Source organism: Gadus morhua, chromosome 9, assembly GCF_902167405.1.
Source record: "Gadus morhua chromosome 9, gadMor3.0, whole genome shotgun sequence".
NCBI lineage: Eukaryota > Metazoa > Chordata > Actinopteri > Gadiformes > Gadidae > Gadus > Gadus morhua.
The window spans coordinates 25,001,805-25,014,448 of NC_044056.1; the positions used below are offsets into that span (position 1 = coordinate 25,001,805).

The 12,644-nt window shown below is 43.9% G+C and overlaps 1 protein-coding gene across 1 annotated transcript in view; it reads left to right on the plus strand.

Annotated features, from left to right (window-relative positions):
* insc (INSC spindle orientation adaptor protein) overlaps nt 1–12,644 on the plus strand; it is a 49,703-nt gene that overhangs the window by 6,205 nt on the left and 30,854 nt on the right. Inside the window, exon 2 of the mRNA XM_030367186.1 lies at nt 12,313–12,402. Coding sequence (XP_030223046.1) covers nt 12,341–12,402 — 62 coding nt within the window. The 5' untranslated portion in view covers nt 12,313–12,340. The remainder of the gene's footprint in view (nt 1–12,312; nt 12,403–12,644) is intronic.

The window sequence follows — 12,644 nt, forward strand, 5'->3', positions numbered from 1 at the left end:
GTTAGCTGGCCCCGGCCGTTATATCCCTGGCTGTCAATCTCACAGGGGGGTTGCCAGCCAGCAGACATCAATCTTGGGCTGAGGTCATCCTTGAGGGTTTGATTGACAGGGGAGGATCAGGAGATGCTGAGTTGTGATTGGCCTTAGCCTCTCACCCGACCAACGATCCAACTCCCCTTCAGCACATTCCAACCACTGTCCGCGGCTGGTTTGGACTTGAAAGCCCAATTTCTTTTTGCTTTTGTCAGTGCTTAGTTCAAATTCTTAATAGTTTGCAGACAGTGAAGGGGAAGCACCTGGTTCTAGAATAGTTTTTCTGCCTCCATGTATTTTGCCATTTGGCGGATGGCTTTAGTCCAAAGAGTCTTACCCTACGAGAGCGCACAGTCTTAGCATGGGTTGGCCCAGGAGCAGTCAGTGCTCGGACCCTGGCAGGTACGTGTCCCTCATACTTTAGATTGGTGACTTCATGGCCTTTATAAGAACAAAACATGCTTTATAACATCAGGAAACAAGCTCAACATGGGTTAATCCCAGACCATAACCTGTACGCACAGGGTTAATCCTAATACACAACCTGTATGCACCATCAAGCAAGACGAGTGACAGCTTCCAAAAAGGAGGCAGATTTGATAATGTAAGTGGGAACCACGTTAGCAATAGTTTGTATTGATAATGTGGTTCACTTTCTTTATCAAAACTGATTCTTCTACTTTGTTCATCTCTTATTCAGGGAGTCCTCACACTAATACTAGACTATCCTACAGTAGGGTTGATTCCTACCTAAACGTGCCTGCTGCTTAAGCACCTGGCTCCCCTGTAGCTGAACTACTCTTCTATCCTCCACACATCCCTGTGGTCCTGCTGCCAGCCACTGCAAACCAACGCCCTGCTCTCTGCCCACCAGTTTCTCTCAACCGACGGCTCCCAGGGGCCCGCAGGGAGCTTCATACCGAACACACAACAACCCACACATTTATCTTATTCTCCTCAGACAATAGGCATCAAGTTCAAATTTTTGATTTAGTTTTTGAACACCGGGAGTCTAGAAATAGCACTAGCTAAAAGTCACACTGTATTTATCCGTTTCTTTGACCTAGGAGGATTTTGCCGCTCCTAACGTTTTTAAATCGTTACCCCTAGCAAGAAGACTCTCTACGATTCATAAATATCTGAGTCAGGGATGTGCTGGTAGAAACCTAAGTTGTGATATCACTAATGTATCCATATAGTCTTAGCACAATACGCAGTGAAGTGAATCTCAATCACAACATTTGTTTTTCGGAGCAGTGAAACGAGATAGAAAGGTGTTGCTAGCAAAGGTATTGAAAATCAGCTTGGCATTAAATATCAAAAAATTGAAAATGTAAACCATGTGGAATATGAAATACATTACTAAGGTTTTATGAGATACACTTTGCAGACATATGATCACATGGTGACGACTACCAGCCAAGTGGGGGTCAAGTTGTAGATTGATTATAGAGATGCAGCGTCTCTTACCTGGCAACACTAAGCCTGTCTTCAATTATAATGGGACTCCATTACAACATGACTCCCTACTTACCGTGTGTGTTGTGTGTGTCTGTGCGCGAGTGTCTGTGTATGTAAGGGTATGTGGGGGTGATTAGGTGTGTGTTTTCGACTCTGTGTGTGTGTGTGTTTGTGTGTGTATGTGTGTGCGTTTCTGCAAGTGAGTTTGTTTAAATGTGTGTATTAGTGTGTTGTGTGTTTAAGCCTGTGTTATTAGACCATTTGTGTGTGTGTGTGTGTGTGTGTGTGTGTGTGTGTGTGTGTGTGTGTGTGTGTGTGTTCATTTCAGAGTGCCTAAACTCTTGCATTATTAAGTTGTTCTTGATATTTTCTCCAGCAGCGGTGTCAGGTAAACATAATAATCCTCTCCGAGGACTAAAGGACTGCTGTCCCCGGATCCAGTTTCAGTCTCTTACTAGCGGAGGCTCCAGATGCTACTTAGATCCACTGGAGCTAGCGTTGTGTTAACAGGATTCAGCTCCGTCTCAGCTCTTAGCTCTTTGCTCTTAGCACCAGCGCTCTGGTCTTCATTAGCCATGTTAGCCGCCGGCGTCCAGGGATTCCAGAGATGTGTCGGAGTGTCTTACCTATTGTGACCTTTCAGTGTCTTTTTACCGCTGTACGAGGTACGTTTCCAACCGCTTGTCTCTTGAAAAGTTACATCTGAGTGTGCTTGGCTTTATCAAGCAAGCTAAACAATAACTGTTTAAGCTAAACAGTACCTGTTTAGCTTGTTTCCTGATTTTATAAAGCTTGTTTTGTTCCTATAAAGGCCATGAAGAAATGGCTGGGGCTTGTTTTCATGGTGGATAAAGAAGAGAGAAAATGGCATATTCTCTTTTAAAAAGGAAACAAAGACAAATAGAATATTGTGAAGTGGATGAAGTTATCTCATATTTGTCTCCCCCTCTATGTGTCACTCCCCCTCTCATCCTCCCTCTATGGGGAGTGGGTGGGGTGTGAGTGGGATTCAGCTGTCCCACTTTTAGTGGGAACAAGGTTCAGAATTTGAAAGCGTTGCTTTTACCTTGAGGTGCAGCAGTCATGTATTGCGGTTATCTAGCCCGGTGCTTCTGACAGGGAGTCTGACCTGAGAGGGTCAGCCCCCCACTGGGGTAGAACCACCTAATGGATGCATGCGCTTGTCCACAAGTTAATGTGCAGGAGACAGTTCAGGATAATTGTTTGGCTTAGAGACGTAGATATGAAGTGTATAATGTGTACTCTGTATTGTGTTTGTGCGTATGTGTATGTGTGTCTGTGTGTGTGTGTGTGTGTGTGTGTGTGTGTGTGTGTGTGTGTGTGTGTCAATGTGCGTGTAAAACCATCTCTTAGGTTACACACAGGTCAGGAGTGACACATGTTGCTTGGAAACCCAAAGGGAGTTCTAGTTCTTTTTTTTATTATTATATCACAGTTAAGAGGTATTGTTTGGCCATGAACGTAATCTAAAGCCTCCATAATAAATAATAACATTCGTAATAAAACATAGTGCCAGATACACTCCAGCAGCTAGCACATTTTCTTTTTCACCACAGGCTGATGTATATTGATTTATTGATTTCGTTATTTAGTGACTGTGCACCCACTGAAAAATGGGGGCTCAGTGGTGACTTTGGAATGGCTTGAGCTAGGCCTGCGTCGTTTGTAAGGTGGAGGCGTAGTTTGGCTTGGCAGGATGTTGCTACGCTTCCTCTTGTCCCTGAGTTCTGGTTGCAAGTCGCACTGAAAGCGGTTTGGCACTTATGGTGACTTATGGTCCGTTTGGTCAGTTCCCCATCGTTTTCAAGACAATGTTTCTCTGAGATGCCGAGTGATACGCAATTATGCAATGGAATAAGACGTCATTGTCTTTGTATAAAGTTTGTATATATTGTAGATTCCAAAGCCCAATATATATATATATATATATATTAGAGCTGTCAAGCGATTAAAATATTTAATCGTGATTAATTAATGTCATAGTTAACTCATGATTAATCGCGATTAATCGCAAATTCTTTTTCTATGCTAAATATCCCTTGATTTTTTCACCCATAATTTTTCTCACTTTAATTCTCTTATCAACATGGTGAAGTGCATCGGCTTGCCTTGTGCAAATGATTTTTTATTGATAACAACATTGGCATATACTGATCAAAACAGGACGATACAAAAAAGGAGCCTATAGTGCAATTAAACGACTTCTTTGAACCAATGTCATTTGAACATAGCAGTCAGGCTACTGCTTCTTTGTTTTGAGCCAAAGAAAAAAATAAATAAAATAAATCTTTTTTTTTTTTTCACACACACACACACACACACACACACACACACACACACACACACACACACACACACACACACAAACACACACACACACACACACACACACACACACACACACACACACACACACACACACGCACACAGGCACACACACACACACAAACACAGAAAGACAGACAGAATGTCAGACACACAGAGACTCACTCACTCACACACACACACGCACACAAAAGATTGAAAAATTGACTAGGAAGACATAATGATTATGTTTATATTCAGTGTCAACAGTTGTACCGTTGTCTATGTTTTTATGTCACATATATAAATACATATACCTTGTAATTTCTATTTGTGTGTATGGTATGTGCCAATTATTTGCGGGTGTGTCATGTGAGGTTATGTCAGCATGTAGAATCTGACTGTCATCGTGGCCTTATATTTGTTTGTGTGTGCGTGTTTGCATGCATGTGTGTGTGCACGTGTGTGTGTTTCTGTGTGTTTGTGTATGTATGTGTGTGTGTGTGTGTGTGTGTGTGATTGTGTGTGTGTGTATGTGTGTTTGTTTCTGTGTGTGTTTAAGTGTATCTGTGTGTGTGTGTGTGTGTATCTCTGCATCGTTACTTCAGCTTTCACCGAAGAGATTAATAACGCTCCCATTTCACCGAGGAGAGTGAATCCGTGACAAAACAGAAAGTAGAAGCCTCCTACATGCGATGCATCCATTTTACACGTATCTAATCCTTTAGTCACTGGAGCAAGCGCTTCCTCTCAGCTAACTAAACTACTTAGTAAAAAAAAATACACCATCTGAGCTTTTCTGAACAAGACGTTCGTGCATCGGTGCTTTACAAACCCACGTTGACACGCAGCTGAAACCCCAAGAAACAATGGAACAGAGGAATGAAATGGGGGATTTGTGTGTGTGAGTGAGAGAGACAGAAGAGAGGGATAGACAAGACCAGAGCGAGGTAAGAGAGAGGGGCAGAGCAGAGAGAGAAACAGAAAGAACAAAAAGGGAGTGAGAGCGAGAGAGATGGGGAGGAATAGTGCAGAAGTACAATTGCTGTAGCTGTCAGGTAGCCAGCGGTCGACAGGATTACTTTACATCTGACTCCTTCCATCCTACGCACAATGTTGACAACCCCCCCCCCCCCCATATCCCTGTCTGTCTGTCTGTCTGTCTGTCTGTCTGTCTGTCGGTCTGTCTGTCTGTCTGTCTGCGGGTGCTACTGTATCAACCACAGGGAGCACCTGGTCTCTCATCTCCTCTCTCTGTTCCTACGTTTCCTGCTCATCTGAGCTCGTCTCCGGAGCCAACTTTGCTTTGCTTGTCAAGTCTTTGGCTCTGCTGGTAACTTCTTCACAAACTTAGAACCAGAAGAAACCCTACAAACTTTAGCCAATGCACGTTCCCACAATGCCTACGCAAGAGTGTGTGTGTGTGTAGGGATGTACACACATTTTTTTGTGTGTGTGTGTGTGTGTGTGTGTGTGTGTGTGTGTGTGTAGGGATGGACAAGTGTGTGTGTTTGTGTGTCTGTCTGTGTCATAGTTAAGCTTCTTCAGGGCTCCTCCTCCTCTCTTCACTTCATTAGCCACTGATCAATGTGCAAAGGAAGGAGCAGACTCAGGCTTCAAACAGGCGATAAAGCTGCGCAGGAGGGAAGCCGCCCTTTATTCGGGCACAAAGAAATGAATGAATCAGAACACAAAAGGTCCATCATCAAAACTCCATTCCAACTTCAGTACTTGCTGGCATCTGCTGCCATGTGGAGAAACAAGAGGGGATGGTGGCACTAACTCACCTGTCTTCTTATCGACATACAGACAGAGCCCCGCCCGCTCCAATCTCTATCTAACCAGGAGTTGAACCTAAGATGCTTTGACTAGTGAGCGATCCTGAGGAGATCAGTACTTTATGAGAAGCGGGCGTGGGCAGGGAGGTAGACTCCGTGGGCTGAGAGCATGTGACATGCCCCCCGAGGAGCAGTGCTGAACCACAGACACAATATGAGAGCCCAGTGTGGAACCGCTCCTGGGTTTATTCAGTCAGAGACACACTAAAGGGTTTGTTGTTCTTTACATCCAATGTCCATGGCGATTTGTAGAAGGAAACTTTAGAAGCTGTGAAACCCAAGGGGTTCATGGAATGATACCGGCCTGGTTTGAATCTGTGCTACTTTGTTTTCGACCCCTCTTCTTTCTGTGTTTTATTATGAACCATGAGAATTTATCTGACTGCTCATTTAATCTCTGGCTTGTTTACTTTTACTTTTGCCACACACACACACACACACACACACACACACACACACACACACACACACACACACACACACACACACACACACACACGCACACGAACATGCAGACACACACACACACGCACACACACACACGTCATCACAGTGAAGTGATGACGGAACACGCCACAACCCACAATAAATGTTCATGGCTGCATTCCCAACAATGTTATTTTAGCCTTTTACATTCAGCAAGGCAAGGCTAAAATAAGCCCTGCAGGGCCACTGTTATTTAAGGAACACTAAGAGTCCCCAGATAAGGACCGTTCAGCCTCCTCATGGAACAACACATTCCCAACCATAGAGTACACTTTAGTTTTATTATTTCGGTGCATTTTTCTTTTGGCAAATTGAGCTAATTTGAGCAGTTTATTAGCTTTATTTGCTGATTAATTATAAATTAAACACTATCCTCCTAGTATTTCTGTTCTTCTAAGCGTTCCCTCCTCAAACCGAATGAGAAACTGTAGGCTTTTTCTCCTTCATTCCAGGCAGAGTCAGACGTAGGCTAACAATGCAGTTATCAGTTTGTATATATACCAGTTAGCACGGTTAGAATCAGCTAACAACTAGTATAAAGCAGACAGTTATCAGTAATCATAGTTAGCGTATTTGTCCAGGCTTCGGTCAAAGCCTTCTTTAACATCAAGCCTCTTCTCTCTGTGACACACAGCGGCTCTCTTGTCCTTTCTTGTGCCACATTTTGTATGTGTGGAGCAAGAATGCTTGGGGCCCACTCTAGCCCACTGGGAGGGCCCTACGGTTCAACCGTAGAGAATACCCAGCATGCCTTGCATGCATCTCTGCTCTGCGGTACAGATTGTGGTTCCGTCTGCTCCCTACATCAGTCCCTCCCTCCGTCTGTGGGTCTGGTTCTGGAGCTCAATGAGAGGACAAGGGGACCAGCGGCACCATCTAGTCTCAGATACAAAGGCAGCTCTATTTATAGGGGTCAACAAGGCTTCAGGACGCACAGCAGATACACTCTGAGATCTGTCACCAACTCCAGAAACGTGGTGAACTTTAGCTTAGTTTAGCGTTAGCAGTGGCCATGCTCTGATCAGAAAGTGCTCATCGATTCAGATGAATTGTGTTCTTCTGATTGTATCCACCAAACAAAGAGTTCTGATGATCTTCTGGTCCTCGGATCCCAAATGGTATAGCCAGTCCTCCACCCACCTCGAACCCAACCCCCCACCCCCACCCCCAGTCCTCTCCCCCCCGTACCTCCAAATGCTGTTTTTCTTATATATACTTTTCGGATTGTATTATTTCTTTCTTCATTGCTTTTGGCACAACAGCAAAACCAAACAACTCTCGTGGTATTTTGTTTTGTCCTCTCCATTGGATGGGTTATCCTCAGGACGCACAGCAGATACACTCTGAGATCTGTCACCAACTCCAGAAACGTGGTGAACTTTAGCTTAGTTTAGCGTTAGCAGTGGCCATGCTCTGATCAGAAAGTGCTCATCGATTCAGATGAATTGTGTTCTTCTGATTGTATCCACCAAACAAAGAGTTCTGATGATCTTCTGGTCCTCGGATCCCAAATGGTATAGCCAGTCCTCCACCCACCTCGAACCCAACCCCCCACCCCCACCCCCAGTCCTCTCCCCCCCTTACCTCCAAATGCTGTTTTTCTTATATATACTTTTCGGATTGTATTATTTCTTTCTTCATTGCTTTTGGCACAACAGCAAAACCAAACCACTCTCGTGGTATTTTGTTTTGTCCTCTCCATTGGATGGGTTATCCTCAGGACTGGCAACTTGCTTTCTACCACAAAAAAACTAAATCCAAATAACAAGAAGTCAAGTTTGACTTAATGCTCCTGAAATTATAAAGACCGGACAAATGGTTCAGCAGAAGTGAATGGATAATATCTCGGCAGTGAACATTTCTAGAGAATTACATACGATGAAAGCTGAGATTTCGTGACTGCACTTATCCAAGTCAAGCTGACATTTGAATTATCTTCCACAGTGACAAATCAAAGAGAAGGCGCAGCTGTAGCTTAAAACTGGCTGTCATAATGGAGTGTTTTAACTGCCCTCCCCCCTTCCCAAAGCACTTGATGAAGTCACCTTTATTTTGTAGGCTGGTTTAAACGTGGTCAAAAAAATCTCACATACACACAATCAAACTTTATTTATAAAGCACATCCAGGCCAAACAAACAACAGGAGAAAATAAACAATGAGGAGACACATTTCAAGGGCAGAATTTGCACAATGTGTTGCTTCAGGATTGATCAAAAATAAAAGCGGATTTAATTGAAAATGGTGAAGAGGTTGTTATGCCTGGTGTTCCTATAGCAGCGTGCTCCAGAGGACCAGATTCATGAGTGTCCCATGCTTGGTTAGGCCTGTGGTTGTGTTTGGTACAGTGAGCGGGCTGGGCCAAATGTCAAAACAAATGGTACTGACGAATCCGAGGGAAACGCCAGTGACCTACTCATGTAGTCCAGCACGCACTTTCTCTCCAAGCCAAGATCCCTGTTGATCACCCTCCTCACACACATACACACAAAGAGACGCACAAAGAGCTGCCGTGTAAATGTGACAGGGAATCTGGAGCCATAGCCTGAGTAGTACCCACTGTGTGTGTGAGCAAATGCACACACACACACACACACACACACACACACACACACACACACACACACACACACACACACACACACACACACACACACACACACACACACACACACACACACACACATATACACACATAAACACACACTCAAAAACACACCCAAGTGCAAACGCTTATAATATGCTTACATCCATGCTTAAATACAAACATACAGACACAGAAACATGCTATAATACACACACACACACACACACACACACACACACACACACACACACACACACACACACACACACACACACACACACACACCCATAAACACGTGCAAACACATACTCATACATGTAAAAACACACAAACACATACCCATATGATCTATCTCACACACACTTCCACATGCGCACGCAGAGACAGATGCACAAACAGAAAGACCAAAACACACATGCACCAGCCGGTTGTAATTGGACGAGTCATGTGATCCGCTAATGAGACAGAGGGGGTCTTTGTCCGACTCACCTCGGAGCACAGCGCTCTGCAGAAAACCCTCAGGTTACACTGAGGACATGAAAAGGAGCGCCCAGGCCAGCAGAAACGGCCCTACGGAGGTCTGCTTAGCGAGCCCCTATGTCTGGACATGGTGGGATGGAGGCATTTAACTCTCATAGTGGTATTAAACTCTCATAGTGGCATTAAACTCTCATAGTGGTATTAAACTCTCATAGTGGTATTAAACTCTCATAGTGGTATTAAACTCTCACAGTGGCATTAAACTCTCATAGTGGTATTTAACTCTCATAGTGGCATTTAACTCTCATAGTGGTATTAAACTCTCATAGTGGTATTAAACTCTCATAGTGGTATTTAACTCTCATAGTGGCATTTAACTCTCATAGTGGTATTAAACTCTCATAGTGGTATTAAACTCTCATAGTGGTATTAAACTCTCATAGTGGTATTAAACTCTCATAGTGGTATTAAACTCTCATAGTGGTATTTAACTCTCATAGTGGATTTGGTATTTAACTCTCACAGTGGTATTTAACCCTCACAGTGGTATTTAACTCTCATAGTGGTTTGGGTATTTAAATCGCATAGTGGTATTTAAGTCTCATAGTGGTTTGGGTATTTAACTCTCATAGTGGTATTTAACTCTCATAGTGGTTTGGGTAATTAAGTCTCACAGTGGTTTGGGTATTTAAATCTCATAGTGGTATTTAACTCTCATAGTGGTATTTAACTCTCATTGTGGTTTGGGTATTTAAGTCTCATAGTGGTTTGGGTATTTAAATCTCATAGTGGTATTTAAGTCTCATAGTGGTTTGGGTATTTAAATCTCATAGTGGTATTTAAGTCTCATAGTGGTTTGGGTATTTAAATCTCATAGTGGTATTTAAGTCTCATAGTGGTTTGGGTATTTAAATCTCATAGTGGTATTTAAGTCTCATAGTGGTTTGGGTATTTAACTCTCATAGTGGTATTTAAATCTCATAGCGGTTTGGGTGTGAGCTCTCAGCCATAACACTGAAACCCTTATTTCTGCTCAGGTAGCTCCCTCCGGTCACTCCGGGATTGTGGGAACATGGGGGTTACAATAAATAATGAATACATTTGTCTGCGTTATTCTCTTCTTTAATTAAGACCAACACGGCAACACTGTACCTCATGTGCTCGGCGAATCTCTCCAATTGCTCAACCCACTCAACTGTCCCCCCAAAACAAAAGACGGGCCGGAACCAATATCCTCTCATCGCAACACCCTCCATTCCAATGCTTCCCAAAAACATATGTACCAAACAATAAAAGGTTACAACACCAACCTCCCTGTAGGGATATTTGAGCAAGACTCTTGATGAAGAGCCTACCCCTTAATGAACAGCACGTATCTTAAGGAATCTGCTGCGTGTCCCTTTGGACAAAGAGTCTGTTCAATGATTCAACAGTGTTGACTTCCTGGTAGCGGCGTAGGCATGTGTTGTCGTTGACCGTGTGCTGTCGCCCGCCGTCACTTGGGGCCCCGGGGCCCGGAAGTGTATAATTGCCGTCGGTGGTCAAGTACTGCCTGACTCTCAGACGGCCCTCTAGCAGAGAGATCTATTTCCAACAGGCCCTTGACATGCCGCTCCAGCTCCAACACCGTCAGCCCCCCACCCCTCCAACGGGGGCTGCTGATTGGACGCATTAGGAGCTTCAACTCCATTATTATGCTAATCGGAGAGCGAGAGGGTTGTCCAACAGCTTTATAGCACAGATAAAAATGTAAGCACATGGGATACTTGATTATAAGCCTAATAGGACGTTTAATAGTTATTTTAAAGGACATATAATTAGTGGGATCTATCAAAGATTGTTTGGCGAAATACTCATTATATTCTATTCTCCTCGTAGCTCCTCCTCCTCTCCTCCTAGCTCCCCTCTTATTGTCGCCTCCTCTCTTCTCCTGCACTCTACTTTTCTCTTTTATCCCCCCTTTCCTTCACTATCCCCTAGTCAGCTCCTCTTCCTCAACCTCCTCCTCAGCCTCCTCTTCCTCCTCCTCCTCTTGTTCCTCCTTCTCTTCCTCCTTCTCATCCTCCTCCTCTTCCACCTCCTCTTCCTCTCTAAATCTTACAGATAGTACACAGCGGCCAGGGTCACAGAACAGAGGTGCAGTTGGTTTTCTTCATCTTCCTAAATGGAAATGTACCAGTCGAGCGTTTAAAGGATGACCCCCATCCCATCCATCACAAAATATATAGCATTAGTATGTTACACAAAGAGACATATTGATTACGAAAAGTCAAGCTTGTTACTCTCTGGTGTGTTACTCTCTAGCCTTGTCTTTATTGTGTTTATAGGTTTTAATGTGTGTTTGTGTGTGTGTGTGTGTGTGTGTGTGTGTGTGTGTGAGTGTGTGTGTGTGTGTGTGTGTGTGTGTGTGTGTGTGTGTGTGTGTGTGTGTGTGTGTGTGTGTGTGTGTGTGTGTGTGTGTGTGTGTGTGTGTGTGTGTCTCTCTCTGTAACTACCTGCTCAGTCTACTCCCTAGCAGACGTGAGCTTTGTGCGTTTAGCGCTGCACCATTACCTAAGAGGATTAGGACGGACGGCAGCGGGGCGGTCCGCCTGAACAGAGACTCATCTAAGGGGAGACATCAATAAAACAGCAGATAAAGCTGCAGGCACTTAGAGCGTCAGCTGGACTGATCGGGGCTGGAGGTCTGGCAGCCAGCCAGGGAATTACAAGATAGGAAATATTATTCCACTGGCACAGGGGGGTACAGCTATTTAAAACAGAGAGCTTTATTGATAATTGAATTACTTGGAGGGGAAAAGACAGGACAAGAATAGTGGCTTGGAGGTGGATCAATAGATGTTGGATAGTAGTGCCTGCTATTATGGGAGGGACACTGGTATCTCTGTGTCCTGTGTTTATGCTTCATGCAGAGTGGATGCAGATATTTCAAGTTATTTTTCAGTTTTTTCCCATATTTTTAACAGTGGTCCATCTTTTTTGACGTAAAACATTGTATCCTTGTTTTAAGACCAAATGAAATGTAGGGGCATCTTGCTCAAAGATGACAACACAATGCTGAAATTGTGTTGATGTTTGTGCGTTGTGTTTGTTTCTCTGCAAAGGTGCCGAGGTGTGTTTGGTGAAGAAGACATGGCGGCCTCTCTAAACGACTCCAGACAGAGCCCCTCCATCTCCACCTGTTCTCCCATGAGGTGAGCAGTAAGCCCACTCAGAATAACTACTATTGTACATTAAATGTCTTGCTTTTGTGTTCAGGCAGCTTTGAAAGGGATATTGTAAGATATGAGATATAGTTACTTTTTAGCAGACCCAAAACAAAGTACATCTTTTATGCCGTTAATGAGCAGGAAGCGGTTGGGCCTGAACCCAGAGTCTTCTGAGTGCCTTATCGTCCTGATGCAGTGACCTTGAAGAGGAACCAGCTGCCTTATCT